General features: G+C 43.4%; 1 protein-coding gene across 1 annotated transcript in view; it reads right to left on the reverse strand.

The window, feature by feature from the left end:
• The window catches only part of LOC144800599 (vitamin D3 hydroxylase-associated protein-like), a 422,322-nt gene that overhangs the window by 202,745 nt on the left and 198,890 nt on the right, over positions 1-20,687 (reverse strand). Inside the window, exons 5-7 of the mRNA XM_078671692.1 lie at positions 14,330-14,536; positions 13,446-13,486; positions 3,167-3,291 (exon numbers count right to left, since the gene is read on the reverse strand). Of these exons, the coding sequence (XP_078527818.1) occupies positions 3,167-3,291; positions 13,446-13,486; positions 14,330-14,536 (373 nt within the window). The remainder of the gene's footprint in view (positions 1-3,166; positions 3,292-13,445; positions 13,487-14,329; positions 14,537-20,687) is intronic.

A 20,687-nucleotide genomic window follows, 5' to 3' on the forward strand; every position in this document is an offset into this window, starting at 1 on the left:
ACTTGGATTCAGGCTGGCTTGACCACACTAGGGGATTTATTTAAAAAATGGCCAGCTTCAATCGTTCATGTCCTGGAGGACCACCACATGCTTCATTAGGGTCAATTCTTAGTTTATGCCGGAGTTGTCACCACGTTTTGAGATCTTTTAGGGATTCCCAGTAATGAGCCACTCAACGAATCCATCTTCTAATCCCTTCACATGAAGGGAATCAGCCGACGGGCGATTAGCTGGCTTGTTTGGACCTTCACAGCACTATCCCAGGTTATTTTCCAGACACTCAGAGAGACATAGGATGAGGAAATCAAGAGAGCCCTCAACAAAAAGAGATGGGCCACAGCCAGGTCTCCAGGAATGTCTACCACCTATTGGTCCATTTAATGTGCTTCATTAAGCCCACCTCTCCCCTCAACGCATCTCCAGGATCTTTCTAGTTGGCCCGACATGTATGCCAGATGTTCGGCCCAGCGGCAACCCTGAATCGCCAGGGAGACCTGCACCGTAGGCATCATTCCCCACCCTGAAAACCGTAAGGTGGCGACTCAATTAGATATGGCCCTGCTGCTTGCTAAAGATCCATTACTATGAAGTAGAAAGTTCCACTACTCCCAACTGTCACAGCTTGGTAAGACAATCTCATTAGATGAGTGGGGGCTGAATCTGCGGCCCACAACCAGTAGGAGAGGCCTGTGCCATCGACTGATCACCCACACCTGGGAGCATTTACTGTCTAAACTGACTGACGCCCCCAGCCTCTGCCACATCCTCACAGTTGGACATTAGCCCCAACCAGTGTCGGTTGCCCCAACCTGATTAACACCCACCATGAAAGATCCCCCCCCCCTTCTGCCTCCTCTGTTACTCACCTGCCCTTCCTACTTATACCCTGGCCTCCCACTCAAGCCGCCTTCTTCACCCAGGTTTGCTAATCCCCCAGTGTCCTACTCTCTATCGACCCATACTAGCACTGGTCACTCCGCTCCACTCTAAGAAGCTCCAATAGTGTCAATCCTCTTTATTACTTATTGTTCTATACCATAAAATGTGGGGTGTGGTGCAGAGACTCACTGCAAGGGTGAGTGGTTGGGTCCACTGTTACGTCTGTTTCCTTTTCTTTCCCTTTTGTAAAAATCCAACAAAAATTGTTTAAAAAAAGAAAAAAACATAATTTTAAATCATTCTATCAGAGGAGAGTCTGCTTCAGTGGATGGAAAATAAGGGGGAACAAAGGAGTGTCTCCAAGTCCAAATAATAAATGAGCAGATAGGCCTTAAATAGCTGTGGGAGAGACAGACATTTTTCTTGGCTCAAGCCACTGAACGTGGGCATGGTAAGACTGTTCCCCAAGATGGACATGGTCTTAAGATAGAGTATATCGTATCCATACCCAATGACTTAACGTCACTGTTAAAAGAACAGTGTTTGACTGGAGTAACTAAGGCTTGCAGCTGTTCTGGTCAGATGGAAATGGCAGCACCAATGAGAGCAGAAGTGAAATAGGGATTCCACAGGTCTGTAATGAGTCATGATTAGGCTACATCTCCATTAATATCAGATTCTGTCAAAAAAAAAACAACGAGGAGGAAATACGAGAACCCATATCCGATTTGTGTAACAAAATCTCCATTGACTCAGGTTGCTTGAAGACAATGAGCATGAGCTGCTCACAAGTCATAGACAATACAACTCATATGTAGCTCACACAGGCAGCTTGCTGCAGGTCAGGACATTTATTGTTTTGTTGGCACTAGAAGGGAAGGAGTCGGTTGTTTAACTGTTGTACTATGAAGCGGCCTGTTTGCACAAGAATGGCATGGTCATCGCAGGGCCAACTTCGCTTTAGTAGATGCTTCTGTGCAAATGTGAAGACATGCTGCAAATGCTAAGACCTTATTAAATGTGTAGTCTTTTTCTAGCATTTATGCCAAGGAGTTTGTAAGCAAACTATATGTATATTGCAGGAGTTACTCTTCCTGGTTAGTCAGCTAAGGATAGGAACATTTCCTGGAAGGACAGACACCCTTGCATGTTATGAGCATATAGAGCATTCATAAGGATGGAAGCTTCTCCTATGAAGCCTGGTACACTGGACTGGCTTCAGGGAACAGAAGGGAGATTCATTGGGATGAGCATTAGTCACAAACAGATGCTGAACCTTTGCTTCACATGGTCGAATAGCCATATCACCCAAGAACGAAGTCTATGAAGATGGTCACAGCAAGGCTACCAAGTGGATCAATGAGAATGATTGCCAACTTATTCGCTATAAAATGCTGCATCACCTGTCATCTGTGAGACACCAAATTCAGGATAGTGCAGACTGCTGCATGTGGCCCAAACACTGTCATCCTTCTGCCGTGTACTGGTAGCAAACGCCTTTGGGGGTCTACGGCATTGCGTGAAAGGGTTCTGTCAAGCTTTTTCTGTTATTACCTGCAGGTTCATATTGATGACTGTTTATGTCTTGAATTCATGTAACCGACAAGGGAGATCACTTATGCTTTTAGAATAGTGCTGTTATTCACTGAAGGACTGTGTGTTATCAATTACATTTCATCATAACTATATTTGGTGTGGGTGTTTCTGCTGCACCTACATGGTGACCCACATTACAAAGAACATAGGTTAGATGTGCACACCTGTATATGACAACTGTGCATGTAGAAAAGGAGTGACATTCTGAACTGGAGTGAGGTAAAACGTTACTGTAAGTGAGTATAGAGGCTTTTAGGGGCTAGGGTGAGCAAAAGTAGGAAAAGCTGCCAAAGGAGCTGTGAACTAGACCTCCATATTGGAGTTCGGAAAAGACCAACCTATTGTAAATGGTCTCTTCCAGGTGCTAATTCATGAACGATAAATTTGTTTCCACCTGCAACACTCATACAATAGGACAATTTATCGTAAGTAACTCAATTTATACACCACTCGTTGCCCCTGTGCCACATCTGTTGCTATGTGCAACATCTGATCAAAATGTTATTACTGCTAAAAGCATCACAAATAAAATAAATAAAAATGTGCTTGACTTACTACTGCTTCTGCATGAATGGCAGGGGGTCCTTGATGGAAAATGCATTAAAAGTTTTAATTAAGTACTAGATTTGAGTTTCAGAAAAGGGAATGCCTCAAAAATCAAAGGAAACATTAAGAGTGGTTATATCTTTACCTCCTCATTGAAGGGGATGGGTGGCACAGTTGGGTCCAGGCGAAACATGTCATCGCACAGGAGGGCTCTCATGCATAGGGCCACGCTGTCCACATCCCTCGCAAGAGGGCCCAACATTGAAATAACTAAAACAAATCAAACAAAACAATCTCTTGCATACATACAAAAACCTCACCTGAGCACAGTGATATAATAGAAAATGTACTGCTATGAATACAACGACCTAGCATCTGCTCTGAGTTTGATGATCTGACGACAGTAATTGTTGCAGCTCAATCTACGAAGCGAACAAATAAGTGTCTAAAGTCAACAATAACTTATCCAGAGTGAAACAAGTAGGCACAAGACACATGAGTCCACATCCAATGTATATACACGAATAACCTCACATTAAGATTTAAAAAATAAGCATGTTCAGATTTGAAGAAAATCTCAATGGGATAGTTTACCCTTCATTCATGATTTTGGGATATCTACCTTTAGGCAACCTGACAATGTGTTAAGAACCTGCAATAAAGCTTTACACCCATTTCACTGGTCTTGTACATTCACAACCCAATAAAATGGTACTATTCACTCCAGTACACTTATTTATTATTCACGCAAACGTCTTCGGAGTAGAGGAGAGGTCCACATCGAATGAAACAGAGGCTTTTTCTTCTTACACGCAATGAATGGAGACACATTTTGGCATTCCATCAAGAGTCAAGAACACACATCTATAAGGATACGGGAAGAGTGGAGGATACTCACTCCCATCCCTCCTTTAGCTCCTTCCCAACACCCTACTGTTAATTAATGTTGAATTAACAGAGGGCTGGAAGTTGGGATATAGAAGCAAACAAGCTGGCACAGTAGGCTGAAGAACCTGATCCTGCAAGGACGAAGTGAAATGTTGGACAATTGCATGCAGTCAGGTCAGCATCTTCTGACACCAGAAGAGGCTCCAACATCTGGGGCAAGGAGTAACATGGAATTGGGGGAGCAATATCAAGAGGTAACTCTGGGTCATTGAACCCAACAGTATGTCTGGGTAGACTTAAATGGGCATTTGATACAATACTTGGGCATTGGGAAGTAGCAGTGAGCACTTGATAACTTCCCTGCACCAAGCGAATGTAGGGAAACATTTACATTAGAAGATAGCGCTGGACGTTTGAGGCTAAACCTGCACTTGGCAAGACTGCTCTGGGCATTTGAGGTTTTATCTGAAGCAAAATATCTGCACTTGTATTGAAGGTTATAGTTGTGCTTGGGAAGGCAGCACTGAACGTTTGAAGCTAAACCCGAGCACTATGAGCCTCAGTATGGAATTTGAGCCAACGCTTGTACATAGCGAGGCTGCAATAGGCATATGAGGTTATACCTGCACATAGAGACACTGCATGGACAACTTTAGTTTATCCCTGCACACTTCATGAGGAAAATGCATGCAAATTGACAGGCATTGATAAACTCTGTAGGTTATACCTCAGTATGTGTGCGGAGGGACTCTCTTTTAAAGGTTGTATCTGCATTTATGGGGCTACGATGAACATACATGGTTAAACTTGAGTATATTAGCCATTGTATTCTGTCTGCAGTTCTTGTTTCTGTAAGGACACGTGATGTTTGGGTGTGGAGTCTTAAGGCTTTGCTTAGGTGTTATGAATCGGCATATGAGAGCTGTGCCTGTAAAGTTGATGCTGCATCTTGTCATTTGAGATTCTACGCTTTGGCATTCCAGGAAGTATCTGGACCCCAGAAACTGAGCATGAGCATTTGAATCTGCATCTTGGTATACATTGGGTATGACTGGGAGATTGAAGCTCTAATTGAGCATACAAGGGCACACATTTGCAAATGTTGGCTTTGCTTAAAGTAAGATGTCTGCATCTGGCTAGGTGAGGATTATTTTCCAAGGCATGTCATGGATACCCCTGGCATATCATACCAGTTTTCTAGTTAACTAATATAGCCAATCATTTCTTTTAAATGCATGCAATGGAAATTCAATTAATCTTATTTCCATTTTCTTTAACTCCAGTAATGTCACCTCCAGTAATCACCTCATGACTGCAGAGGTAAAAGTGAATATGGTGCCACACCTGCTGGCACTTTGGTGAATCAATGTCAATAGACAAGAGCATGAAAAGCTTGATTTGCCAGAGTGGATACAGATAGAAGTTTGCAGGTGTCACAATCTCTATAACATGTGTCAAGTGAAAAGGAGGTTTCAGAGGAAACCACAATGACTTTGCCTGTGCTGGTCATATTTGGGCAGAATCTATCAATTACAATTTTGGGCACCTCTGCTTTTTTAAATTTGGTGGAGTGTTTTCAAACCATTATTTCCATATGACCTTCCTCGTCCTTTTCCAGGTACTCTCATCAGACACTAATAATGCAGAACTGTGATCACTTCTATAAGTGAGGTATTGATGTAATCCTTGTAGTGCAAGAATAGGGTCAGATTTCAAGAAGACTAGGGTGTCCGGTCAGAATAAGAACAGTGAATTGGTCTTGGTGGGGTCAGATAATGCCATACTGCAAGGAAACCCTAAGAATGTTATTGTATCAATACAGCATGTGGCAGAGCAAAACTTTTGGAGCCTTTTGGATTTTATCCTCTGATATTAGAGCTGGGGGATACGTTATCCAATTGGAGTTGGGTAGCAGGAACCTTGAATATCAAACATTCTAAATAAAACAGCTTAAGTTGTGGAGGTAATTCCCTGGGAACAATCACAACATGGAATTTGGCAGGCATGGGAGATCATGGAGTAAAATTGAATTATCTAGAGTATTTTAATCAAACAATAGTATGTCTGCAGGAAACCTGGGCATCCTCAGAGTTCACATATGAAAATTATTTTGTCTGCTTGCAAGTCAAAACTGGTCACCAAAGGCACGCTTGTGAGGGAATTGCAACTTTTTTTTTAAAGAACACTGCCAATTGAAATCACTAATTGTTTATTCAACCTTCTACATTATGCTGCGTTTAAAACCAGCTGTAAATGAAGGTTTAGGTGGTACCTTATTTTTGTTAGCTAACAAATGCATTCCTCCAGGAAAAATGTATGATCATCTGTGATGCTTAATTTTTAAGTTTATTCATGATATTAATGTGTCAGAAGATTGTCCTAAGGTAATAATTGTAGGTGACCTAAATGAAAGAAGTCTCTAATTCTGCATCCTTCTCCTTTTTTAATTTGGAAAAGTAGGACGGTTGGATTATCCCCGAGGTACTGCTTCCCACTAAAAACAGGACAGGTAGGCATTTTTTTTTCCTGAACTCCCTCAGAATCAATTAATTTGTGTTCTTAAATGGGCAAATCCCAATATATATGTCTGCATAATTTACTTTTAATTCCTCCAATGGACAGTCCTTGATTGATAATAAGATTGTCTCCTATCGGATGAATGGGGCATGCTCGAACTTTAATGTGCAGTCATATCTTTTGAGTGATCCTTGTATCTGGAGCATGAATGTGGAACTAGCACTGTAGGAGTCAAAGCTATGTAACCACTTGAGGGGTGATGTAGCGTATAGTAAAATGAATCTGCGTACCTTCTCTGCCTCTAGCGGCATAATGGTTCTAGGTTTAAAACTTCATGACCCCTGAAATAGTACAGTGGAGATAGCATGCTGGGGTCCAATAATCCAGTATGAAATGCATATGAAATTGTTTCTTAGGGGGTGATTACCATGGCAGACGTATTCAAGTCTGTCCGCCATCGTCCCAGGAATTGGGACCGCCCGCCTATAGGGCGCTGGCCCGTACCTCAAATTACAATGCAGGTGCCACCACGGCGGGCACAAAAGGCAGTTTCAACATTGCAGAGGGTGCTGCTGGCTGCAGCCCCCACCACAATGTGAAAAATGCAGGTTTTGCTAATTGCTTTTCCCTCCACTACGTGGCAGGCACCACGCAGTGCCTGCCACATGGTGCAGGGAAATGTAGGGGGGCTCCATAGGTGCCCCCCAAGTGCAAAACAAAAGTGCCCATGCACAGGGGGGGGCCCGCTTCGGGCCCCCAAAGTTAATCCCTGCCAGCCTTTGCATGGCAGGGAAACTGCCATTGAAAGTCTGGTGGGGATGCAGAATCCTAATGTGGTGGACGTTGCCTGGTTGGCACCGCCACCATTCTAGGGATGCAGGATGGGTCTGACAGTCAATCGTAACGATTCCCTCCGTCGGACCCATGGCGGATGAGCTTTCCGCCCGCCAGCACACCGCCCACTATTCTTATCTGGCGGGTGGGTAATGGCCTTATGATGGTGGTGAACCCGCCACCGGCAGCCTGCCGGTGGCGGATTCACCGCCATCGGAAGCAGGCCCTTAGTTTGGGGAGGAAATGCAAAATTCCCATGTTATCTAGAAAGGTTAATCAGCACTTAAAGGCAGTAAATCAGGAAATAAACCAGCTGGTAAAGAAACAATTAGAATTCATCTCTATCCACAGACAAGGTGAAATTTATAGACTTAACGTAAGAGAACTAGATTAAAGGCCCTAGATCGGAGAAGGGAAGTTGATGAAAAATATATTAAACTAAGAGAAACCCCGGCTTCAGACTATCTTAGAATGTTTTGGCGATTAGTAGCACAGTATTAAGATTACAGAATAAATGCACAAGCAACCCCATCTCGGACGCTAATCAGACAAACTAGATTTTCAATCTTTATGCCAGCAATCTCAGTGCTAGAGGCCCTCTATCTTATCTTACAGTAGATGCAGTATTATTCAATTTGTATTGGCCCCCTACACCTCAGAAGATCATGAAGCTCAAGAGCATCTGGCGCAATGGGCCCAGAGGAAATCCCAATCAATAAATGGAATGATACACTCTGCGCAACTTTTTTGTGTCCATTATTTGAATGCTTTTATCTCTTAGGTAGTATCCCCCAACCCCTGTCTTAGAAAGGTAGTATATTTGTGCCACTATGCAACAAGCATTGCCATAGCCAATAGGTCTCACCTTTGGGACCTTATAAGTGTTTAGTTATCCAGCACAATATCCTTGGTGCAAAAACATCAAGTGTTGCATGGCTAAACACTTATAAGGTCCCAAAGGCGCAGCCTATTGGCTATGCCAAATCTTGTTTTGAGTGAGGGGCTCGTGCAGGTATACCACTGTGAGGTAGAGATGCTGCAAGTGCTTTTACAGGAGCCCCTGTGACATTGCTCCTCTTCAAAATGCATCTTGGGCCTGGTGTAATACTTCTAGGCCCTATTCCCGTCTTCTCACACCCAATGCATCCTTAAATGTCACATGTACAGCCGGGTGGTGGTGGTGGACATGGTGGACATGGTGGTGGTGGACATGGTAGACATGGTGGTGGCAGTGGACGTGGATGATGTGGTGGACGTGAATGACGTGGTGGACGTGAATGACGTGGTGGACGTGAATGACGTGGTGGACGTGATGGTGGTGGACATGGTGGTGAACGTGTAGGTGGTGGATGTGGTGGTGGTAGAGGTGGTGGTGGTGGATGAGGTGGTGGTGGATGAGGTGGTGGTGGATGTGGTGGTGGTGGACGTGGTGGATGTTGTGGATGTGGTGGTGGTGGACGTGTTAAGAGTGGTGGACGTGGTGATGGTGGTGATGCTGGTGGTGGACATGGTGGTGGTGGTTGACGTGTTAAGAGTGGTGGACGTGGTGATGGTGGTGGATATGGTGGTGGATGTAGTGTGGGTGGTGGACATTGTGGGGGTGGGGGACGTGGTGGATATGGTGGACGTGGTGGTGGTGGACGTGGTAGTGGGCATGGTGGTGGACATGGTGGATATGGTGGACATTGTCGTGGTGGACGTGGTGGACGTGATGTGGACGTGGTGGTGGATATGGTCGTGGTGGTGGTGAACATGATGGTGGTGGACATGGTGGTGGTGGTGGACGTGGTGATGGTAGGGGACGTGGTGATGGTGGTAGACGTGGTGATGGTGATGGACGTGGTGATGGTGGTGGATGTGGTGGACGTGGTGGACGTGGTGGACGTGGTGGTGGTGGACAGGGTGGTGGTGGACAGGGTGGTGGTGGACGTGTTGGTTGCCCACTTGAACAACTCTACCCCCTTGGTGGACCCCTCTGTTTACTACTATGGTGTTCAGAAGAGATCCATGGATGATGGAGGTAACTTCATCATGCTTGTGCGCCTCGTCTCCACTAAAATTGAGTTTTTAACTGAACTTCAGAAAAGTTTAACTAAACTTAACGTGGTAGCTAGATTGCAACTGACTAGTTTGCATCTGTACTTAAGTCAATCCAGTTGTGAAGATAATGAAAAATTCACTGTCTACTTTTCAGTTAATTCACCATTGAGATTTGTTGATTTCCAGGACACTGCTGAGCCTTCTTTATCCCTCCAAGGGTGGAGTGTCTCGCTCATGTACCTCGGATATGGGTCTGGCTGAAAATAACTGTTTTACGGAGGGGGGCAGTCTCTCCTCTCCTCTTAGCTGTCCATAAGCAAGCCTTCCTGCACATAGGTGAATTATAAGGGGCAATGTCTGAGTACTGAAGCAGTGAAACAAAATATTTAAATACTATTTAAGTAATGCAGAGGTCAGAAATCCGTGCTCTAGTACTTGGATTGGAGGTGTGTCCACAGCACGGTGACTTGTCAAGACATTGTAAATGTCTCCAAGGAAAACAATCCATCAAACCTGATTCTACAAGCAACTTTAGCCTCCTTGTCTCCAAGCGATTTGTCTTTCTAATTTTTAAGTGCGGCCACTTGCACGTTTTGGAGCACCCGTCCTCAAGTAGTTCAGCAGGATCAGTGGCATTGGTCCGCAGTGCTGTGTAATCAACTTATTGAAAAACTGCTGAACCGCCGCAGTGAAGGGAAGCCTGCTGACATGAGTCAGACCATGACTTCATGAGTAGTGTTAGTCAGTATACCAGCGATTTCAGGCATAGGCTGTCTGGAGGGAAGTACATGATGGATAAAGGTTTGCAGAGGTAGACTCATTTTAAACATTATGACACTGCTTTTGCATCGAGAAAGATAAAAGCACAGCGATGCGAAAAGGAAATGGCACTTATGTGCATATGAAATATCATGCTGCCCGTGCCCATTGTGGGAATAAACATTGAATAAAAACGGACTTTATTGGGCAAATAAATACAGTTACAAGAGGAGCAAAAAAAAACGCGGCCACGCGACCGTAAAAGTGAAAGCAATCGCAAATTGGAAACATGATCCTCCACAACCGATGGCTGCCCGCTCCCGCAAGGTGGATGCCTGGCGTGCACGAGATGCTGAAAAGGAGCAGACTGATTCCTAGAGGTCTTTTCCTAGAGCAGCACATGCGCGCTGCCTAGGCGAGACCTAAAAAGAGCCCAAAGCCCTCTCCTGCAAGCTAAATGCAAATAGGGTTACTAGTTGCAGTGGGCAAACTGTTTGCTAAAAGTACAATTATTTCACCTTCAAAAATGGACAACTGAAAATAACATCATTCCCTCACAACGGGCCGGATGTAGGAGGAATTGTAGTACATTAGATAGGTTAGCAGTACTATCATCAATTATAGAAAAGTATCCCAGGTCACTGGCAAGATCGGTGTAAACAGACTGACTGCTCCATGCCGTTTGATAGAGTTGATCGTCAGATGCTGTGGAGAAAGCAGTCTGGTCAGGGTATGTCATCACATTGGTTGAGGTGTGTTATAGGCTAGTTCTAGCTATCACCCGTCAACCTAGAGTCAAGTACTGTTAGGTGGAAATCAGGGATTATTCCAGAAAGGTCTGAAGCATAATGGCCTGAAACAAGGCTGCCTATTGGCACCTTGGTTGTTTTCCTTATATATTAATGATATCCGGTCACATGTTGGTCTTCAAAGGTGTCTTGGAGCACAGGAACATTACTTAAAAATAAACATTTCGAAAATTAAGATCCTGACTTTCAGGAGGAAGAGCTCTAGACTGGGGAGAACATAAACTGGTTCCTGGGGCATGAAAAAAATGGGGAAGTTTGAATTATAGGTCTATTCAGGTAAAATCTTCTCTCATAATTGTGGTGAATACGATCATGTACAACATTGTTCGAGTAAGGCTATGCTGCAAGCTGCGCTAGTAATAGAATATACAAAATATTTTAGATAAAAATGTCCCTCTTCCTGATATTTGGGAGGTGATGGATATGCGGAGTTAGACCTTCTTCAATGTGACCGAAGGCCGCATCTTGCGTCAGATTTGCAATCTGAATTCCATGGCTGCCTCATGCATCCTACGTTTGGAGGTTGGACTATTGTCAACGTTTGTTAACGCACTAGTGGCAGTTTTGAGGTGGGGGATCGGTGGAGAAGCAGGGTCAGTATGTGCGGCTTTAAGGTATAAAATGTTCACTTTAAGAAAAGAAAAAGAGCATTCTTCGGTTACTTTTCTAAAAAGCCAGGGAATCTTGTGGCACACATCTGGTAAGGAGTTTTCCTACGTCCAAATCCTTTTTTTTTTTTTTTAAAGCTACGTAAAAAAACGTATTTTACAAAGTAAGTTTAAACTGTGACATTTTGTTATGCCAGCATCTTGAGAGAAGTGTGGTTTACAAGAAAGCGGTTTATGAGGGAAAAAACGTATCTTACTTAGAATATGACTCATGCGATTCGAAAAACTATGTTAATGTTGAGATTTAGGGGCTCATTATGATAGCGGATAATCCGCATACTCCGGGCCGGCGGAAGCCACCGCCGGCCCGGAGTATGCGGATTATCCGCCGCAGTAACTTGGAAGACCCACCGCCAGATCAGGATGGCGGTGGGAGTGCGGTTGGACCAGCGGCGGACGGCAGGTCTGTCCGCCGCTGATCCGCGGTGTAAGGAGGGATATTTGGTGACGGCGTCTGCAAGACACCGTCAACCAAATCAGGATTTGCACAAACACATGCTTTTCCGCGGCGGCTTTTCCGCCGTGGAAAAGCATGTGGACTTTGGCTTTTGGGGGCCCGTTGCGGGCCCCCAGGGTGTTGGGGGTGGGGGGTGCACATGGGGGGTACCTATGGTACCCCCCAACATTTACATGCACAAAGCGGCAGGCACCGCGCGGTGCCTGCCGCTTTGTGCATGTAAATGTAAAACATGCAGTTTTAACATTGCGGCGGGCGCTGCTTCAAGCAGCACCCGCCGCAATGTTAAAACATACAGGATGTGACCGCCAGGGTGGCGGTCACATCCTGATTTGCACGGAGGGACCGCCCCTGCCCCTGCGGACGGTCCCTCCACCTCTGGGGTGGCGGACGGACGCAAGTCCGTCCGCCATCCTAATCGACCCCTAAATGTGTTACCCTTGCAAATAGTAACAGACACCTGGGACTTTGTGCCTAAGGAAAGAGAGAATTTGTGATTGGTGTAATCTCCATATACAAGATTTAAACCATTTAATTTTTGCATGTCCCTCTTTGAACTTTGCATGTTGTCACTTTTTAATACCAGTGTTTTTAATGTACGAAGTACAATCAGCGCATGAGGTTCGCCAATGCTTGTCCTCTCCTTCTCATTAAATGGCATGTGCCAAAATGTTTAACTTTTTAAAAATGTTTTTTAAATTTGTATTGATGATCTGTCTGGAATTTCTTTAAAATGATGCATGTGGGTATACATGAATGTATGTTGTAGTTTTTATATCGTTCTTCTGTGGACCTCCCTCGGAGTTCCGAATGATAAAACAAATAATTGAATTGCTTGAGTGTACATGCAATGGGGCAGGGAACCTGGTGGCTCATCACAATGTGTTGTTGGGCTAAAAGCCTTTCAACACCAGGCACAGCAATCTACCAATCCCCTACATCTGAAATATTAACTGGAAATTGTCTCAGTGTAAATCAAAACGAATATTAGGGTGAGTAGATCCTATGTCGGTCTTCAAAAAAAAGAAGGTATGCAAAAATGAGCACAAATAGCTTTTGCAACCAAAAATGTGGAAAATGAGCTTTGTGCCACTTGGGAAGGTGTAAGAGGTCCCAGTCCTGCCAGTTTTGCTTCTGTCCAGCGGATACACAAAATCTCACAAAATAAATATAGAAAAAGTAAACTGTAACTGACAAAGGTATTCTTCGACCAATAAAGGAACCTATCCATCAAGTGTGTTCCTTTACGTATTCTGCGTTGTAATTTTTTTTTATTCCAGACCTAAATTAAACTCTGGCATATACAAATCCTTGCATATGGCATGCTTTAATATAACTAACTCTGGACCAAAATTAATAGGATGATTACTTGTCAGCTTTTGGCAAGCAAAGGAAAAATTACAGATTACATTATTGATTAAGATGATCTATGAGAAAAAGCGAATATCTCACCTGTCTTCTGGCCAGGTGCACTGGTAGACACTCCTCGCATGCTGTTGGGAGAGAGATAGCTTGTAGCATGCAGCACTACATCTAAAATACATTTATGGTGATATACACTTTAGGTTTTACAGTAGCGTCAGCATCAAGTTTGGCACTGGTCAATTCACCAACTACATATCGTGTTTGAAAGTGAAATTGTCTTATGCATGAAAGGTACTTCTAAGTCAATCCCTTAATATGATAAGGAGGTGTCTTTACAGTGTAGCAGTACTTCTGATGAGCATGCATAATTTCTGTTATATCAAACAATTTGTTTTAAACAAAGTAATTCTGCTACCAATGTCACTCTAGGGGCATAAGTACCTTACCTCATCATAGTAGGATGCCCATCATCTCCTCCTAATAAAGTCTCCTTCCCTTTTAGATATGTTTTGCCAAAAAGGTAGATATTATACTTAGAGTCCCACAATGCAGAGAGAAAAATGTGGGTAGTCAGTTTTTTTCTAAGACAATGTCTGTGCAAATCGAAATTGCTTTACTTGTTGATGTCTTGAGGCGAATAGTATTTTTCAGAAACAAAATAATCAAAAATACTAATGAAATTAATGTATTCTTCGCACCCTAGCCTTCTGACCTGAAATACCACGAGTGAAGACATTTCACCTTCTACCCCTTCTTGATCCTTCCACCAAACGAATACATGACTTTTGGCAGCAGGACAGCAGCATCAACTTAACTGAATGAGACTGCGATTAAAATGAAGTATCACCTGGTAGTTGGTGCCATGACAAATTAATGAAGAGCTCATAACCTGCCATGCTCAAGTCAAGTCACCTGTAAAGTAATTTGCATAAAAATCTTTTTAAACGAACATTATAAACTACTTTCATTACCTTAGCCGGTTTCTGGTTGGTTTAAAGCCGCAGATGCCACAAAAGGAGGAAGGGATGCGGATGCTCCCTGCAACGTCTGAACCCAACCCCAAAATGGAGCCACCAGAAGATATAAGAGCTCCCTCGCCGCCAGAGGATCCACCGGGGGATTTCCTATGGTCCATGGGGTTCACAGTTTGTCCGAAGATTAAATTACTGCAGTCGTAGCTGAAATGGATCAAAACAGGAACACTCATATTGTCTCTTTATTTACATGATGGTCCCAGTAAAAGTATTAAAGACATTGAAAAAAAATATTTGCAGAAAAAATAATTTTATTAAAGTCATTTACAAATCTGTTGGCCAAGCACAACCATGTGACCATTGTTATGGTTAATTGGCGCTTTTGCATCAAAGGATTAATAGCCTTAGTTTTAGATACCACCATCTCAACAACTGACCACCACCGCCCTAAACTATTCTATTTCCTAATGTCTAAATTATCTCAAAAATGGTCACACCGAGGGCGCTCATCAGTCATGATAACAGACAGACATATTGTAAGATGGGAATTATATCATTCACATTTAAGATTTAATATAACAATGGGAGACAATATCACTTTGCCAAAATCTTTCCAGTCAAACACCCTAAAGTATCATCCTCGCACTGAGAAATCATTTTCTGAATAATGCCCATCTCGTTCCTAAAAACACCCATAACCTGCCTACATTGACCACACTAGGATTTCCTTTCTTGTAGACCTAAGGGATCCATCTGTTTGATACTATCGGACGAATAGAGCCCCCAAACCCAGCCATTAAGAATCAAAAGTGCTCTTTGTGTTGAAACCTTTAATCTGAGAGGCCAACAGTGTCATTAAAAGTGTAGCTTTCATATGAAAATTCTTGACCAGAAGATCATTTGACTCCAGCATTCCTCCCAAGTTACAAATGCAAAGCAGTCATTACTGAATATCACTTTTGGGTAAGAAGAGAAGTCCAAAGCAGAAGATGTGGGGGAATAACAATCTCGGCAGTCAATATGGTCCATTAATGAGTTGTCAGTGTGATGTTTAGGCGACGATGGCCGTAAGTAAGTCAAAGAAACAAGGTACAACAATTTTGAGGAGCTCAGTAAGGTTCTTTTTTTACAGAATCTGAAAGGATATTCTTATAGTTTGAAAAGTTTGTACATTACTGATATTTAGATCAATCGACAGATGTTTAGTAGTCATACAATACAAAAGTTAGATTCTCAAACAGATTGTTTTTCATCCTCTTTATTCTTTAATTTCAAAGTCAAAAGAAACAGACTATATGTGCTTGTTTCACTAGATAAGGTGTGCGGAGGGTTTTACACTACCACTTAATGTTTATAGGGGCCCTGGGGTGGGCATCTAGCTTTCTGTTGCTCAGGCAGCTGACACACTGCACAGTAGGGTCACTATTGCAATGATGAATGTATGGTTGTACCACAAAGATGGACTGAGACGTGGCCCAAGTAATCAATGGCTGAGATGAATTGAAGCATTCCATCCATCAGGTTTTGTATACTTCAGTGTGACACCCTAAGTGGGAAGGTTTGCCCAGATGTGGGTGCCGTGCACACTATCGCTGCAACCAAGCTATACCAGCTGATGAGACATAAAAAGGAAGAAACCGTTCCTGGGTTGCTTGTGTTCCGGTTCAGGGAGGACCTGGCTTGGTAGATCAGGCTAGACTGTTCCCATCGGAGCAGCGTCAATATGGCTGTCTCCAAACTGAGCTGGCATCATGTGCAGAACAACAATATACTGGAATGCGGCCTGAATAATCGCCAGTGGCTGAAATGAATTCAAGCATTCCATCCATCACTTTTTGTATACTTCAGTACTCTAATCCCCTCCACGCCCAGACATCTAGGATGAGTGCCATCTCCCAACTCTCCCTCTTCAAAAAGTCACGGTAACCACCATGGATTACTCATTCGACTTACCCATTGGGAATTGCCTGTAAACAGACCCTTGCAGCATGCCAAGGCAAAATCTGTGGTTGTACCTCTGTCCAAAGCCTCATCCTATCTGCCAGTACCTCTAGGCTTCCACCTTCTCTCTAGCGACAGCCTGACACAGTCCTATGGTCCATGAAAGAGCGCTATTTGCCCCATGGTCAGTGGCTACACAAACATCTCATGATAGCCAACTTGAATGTCAAGCTGATCGTACTGGAGAATCCAGCCACCTAGATTATGATAGTGACTGCTTAATGTGCTTTTTGATTGGGTAAAGAGTTCGGATTACAATGCAGCGAAGGTGCAGGGACATTTTAAGCAAGTGGACTGTATTTGCCAGCAAGCCCAAAACTCCTATTTGCAGACTCTATGACAACACATTTTCAGGAAAGTGGCTATAATCAATCAGCAGATTAGTAGTATGAACTGGACCTCCGGGTGACAAGAAGCACATAGTTCTGCTTAAAGTACATATCAGCCAGAAGCAACCCTACTTTGAGTATCTGTCTACAGTTTCATGTTCCTCATAGGCAATATATACAAACCAAATGCGGTTTGTTACCGATGAAGTCAGTCAGTCAAAGCACGCTTTATTCGATTTACAAAGAAACCATAAAAAGCACATACAATACATATACATTAAAATCACATTTCATATTTAAATAATACAGCGGGATGACCTAAAATTTTACTAAGCTACATCATGTCTAATACCAATAAAAGATACCTTATTTACAATAAAATGTTCAGTGGAGCTCGTTTTTTTCTAAGATGGAAGGCTTCTGCTAGGAAACTAGCCACACTAAAAGTAATGTAGATATTGCCCAACATCTGGAGGTAGATTAAGGCAGGTCTAACTTGGATAAAACCCGCCTCCCTCAACCCAGGTAATAGATGTTTTTTCCTAGCATCAGTATAAAGCTCACAGAACATCATAAAATGCATGGTATCCTGCTCAGAAAATTTATCACAGTCACAAGGGGGTGCATCTTTCGAGTGATTCCATGAAGGGTAGTAACCTAGAGAGAATTGAATTAAATTAAACCTGAATCTTGTTAATAAAAATCTGTGAAGGGGTCTTGTAACAAAATTCAAATATGGTTCCAGGATTGGGGTAGTAATTAACATGGCATGAGCTCTTATGGATGGTTTCATCATTTCCCTCCCCTCTCTACTAAGGCGGACCCTATCTGTAAAATGGACTTTAATCCACTTTACGTCCTCTCTCTCAATATTGCGTGGGGATAAGAAAAGTTCCACTCTACCCAGAGCTGAAAAAGTGTTTTTTTAAAACTTCAACCAGGGTATTTTCATGGCATGGTCCAGGGACATGACGTCCTCCAGAATAAGATGGTTTAAAGTTAATTCTGGATTCATCCATGTCCTTGCCCAGAATAAAAGAGGTGCCAAATTCAACTTATCTGTAATGTAACCCAAACCTACTTCCTCATGGATAGAGAATGTGGGGGACGATTTTGGCACTGAGAGCAATGTTCTAATTAGCCGGTTTTCTACCCTTTGAATTTTTTCTTGGTTAACATAACCCCACAGGGCAGCCCCATAGGAGGCAATGGGGATGCACTTGGTGTTGTAAACCTTCAAAAGTGCTTCCATTGGCCTGGCCCCCAACCTTTTGGTGAAAGCCAGCAAAGCAGTTGTTGAACGAGCCAGGGCTAGACTCTTTGCCTTTAGCTGTGGGGCCCAAGACCCCCTTTCATCAAAAAGGACCCCTAAATAGGGAAAAACCGGGACCCTGGAAACCACCTCCCCCTTACATTTAAAGGTTTTAGATCTTAATTTCCTTCTCTGTTTCCCCACTATCATAGTGTGAGATTTTTTCGCATTTACTTTCAGGTCAAGTTTTTCCATAAAGGAGCCAAAACTATCCAGTAATGTCTGCAGACCGATGCCTGTACGGGCAATCAGTACCGCATCATCTGCGTATAGAAGGGCCGAGATCCACTGTCCTCCCGCCCGCGGCACATCTGCACCCCCTTCCTCCAGCTGTTTTTCCAACCCATTTATGTAAATGGTGAAAAGGAGGGGGGCCAAGATGCACCCTTGGCGGACCCCTTTCTCTGACCTGAATGTCCCCGTACATCTCCCCTCATTTGTGACCCTTACTTTGGCGAATAGCTCCTGGTGTAAAGAAGCTAAAAAAGCGACCAGGGAAGAGTCTATCCCCATCTCGAGTAGGATTGACCATAATTTGGACCTATTTACCAGGTCGAAGGCCGAGGAGAGGTCCATAAAGGCCAAATAAAGGGAACCCTCCCCGGCCATCACATATTTGGCAATCAGAAGGTGTAGATTCAAACATTGGTCCAGGGTGCCTCGTTTCTCCCTGAACCCATATTGTATGTTTGATAGCCCTCCACAGGTCTCCAGATTTTCCCTAAGTTTAGTCAGTAAGACTCTGCCCAAGATCTTAATGGCAGAGTCAAGAAGGGAAATGGGTCTATAACACCCCGGGTCATCACGTTTTCCTTTTTTAAAAATTGGCACTATAATGGAGATTGCCCAATGACAGAACACATTCGAAAGAGCAACTTAATTTGGTGGTCTTCAGGACAATGGGAAAAAATAAGAAATTCACTGGCCTTTTAATAACCATTATACAAACTGTCAGCTGGTTGCACAAATGTTTCATTTGTTTGAAAGTAATCCAGCCAGCTTTCTTTTCAGGAACCAAGGTTTCAAGCTCAGCCACCCAGAGTGAGAAATGAGATCCAGTGTGACTAAGACAACTGGAGAAATGACTGAGGAGGGCACTAGTTCTGCTCTATGAGCAGGAATGGGACGATCATGTGTTAGAATTCGTAGAGGAACCATCAGATGAACATTGTGCTTCTATATCTTGCATTTCAGAATCACCTCGCGAGTTATGGGGAGGAAGCATGCACAGGACCTGTGTTAAAGGAAAACAGTCCAATTACAGGAAGTTGAGAATTTGAGGACAGTTGAACACCTGTTGAATCCTGAGAGGTTCTGAGATTTGAGGGTGTTGTGGTCCTGAGCCCAAGACGAACTTGCAGGACCTAAGACCACCATTGTTTGTCCAGGTTGTGACATTTCAACATTTGCCATGGATTGACACTGCTGTGTGTCAGTAAGCTGTAAATACCAACGAACTACACTCACAGTATGTGAGGCACTGAAGTAAACAGAGCAGCCCACACGTAAAAAAAAAGAATGCCTCAATGCAGTAGTACTCAAATGGGAAATGTGGGGTTAGCATTTCGCAAAACATTTGAGAGCATACGTATGACACCATCGATTGTGCAGTGACAGGCATTTGAATACTCCACCGATGCAGATTGTGTGTGGTGGATATCCATCTGCTCCAGCGAGAGAGAACTGGTTCACAGATCAGGATTTACACCTGTAGCTATGATTGGTTGGTTATGCACATCAGTGCATAATTGGTTGGTTATGCACATCAGTGAAGAACCAGTCCCTGGTTGTGGTTTGAAGTGGTCTGGAATATGGTGATGCTGGTAATGCAGCAAGATTAGGCTCTGGCCAGAAGTCTGCAGAGTGATTAGGTTTTTAAGTTTTAGTCCGCACTAGCCCATGGTACATTCTGGATTCGAGTAACTCATATATTTGGCTAAGCGATGTTGTCTCTGGTCTGAGCGCTTGATGTCATGGATTCCAGTGAGTCATAAAACAGTTATGTGTACAATACTTTGGATAGGATTCTGATTCCTATAATAAAGCCTATATCCCCAACATGTTCAACGTCTGCATTCTAGGAATCATGTCATCGGAGTTGGGAATAGGGATTCACCAATATTGGAGTGTCACACTGTTCTTTCAAAAAAATGTCTTTCAATGAGGACAATCATACCATGAACTGATCTTTTTGTTTTTTAGAATAAAGAAATTTAAGCTATAGCCTTTTTTAAATTCAATCCCAAACTGGGGCATGTCCTCATTATGACGAGATGGGCGCTTGCAATGGAGCTCCACCGCCGAAGGCCATTTAAGAGGCAGCATATTCCAAAATAACCTTGAGAAAGATTCCAAAACTGAATGCGGACATCTTGATGGATCTGTGAACAACAGAGCATGAACACTGACTACTAACTACCCATACCCAACGTTTTTAGAGACAAGCCTCAGGAATACTGAACACCATGGTGGCGAAAGACCCTCAAATGCTGGAATGTGTCCGCAGTTACAGCACTGGGTGACAGAGAAAGACTGATGCAGATATCAACACTGCAAAGGGACTGTTGAAATTGGCAATGTATATACACATAAGCGGCGTTCATTTGTGTTCACTGTACCTCTTGTCGTAAGCAGGATGGATATTGCGAAACACTGACTGTGTCATCCCGCTAGCATAGACCCATGCACACATATATACAACAGCCATTTTTAG

The sequence above is a fragment of the Lissotriton helveticus genome, chromosome 1_2 (genome assembly GCF_964261635.1).
Source record: "Lissotriton helveticus chromosome 1_2, aLisHel1.1, whole genome shotgun sequence".
In the NCBI taxonomy this organism is placed as follows: Eukaryota; Metazoa; Chordata; class Amphibia; order Caudata; family Salamandridae; genus Lissotriton; species Lissotriton helveticus.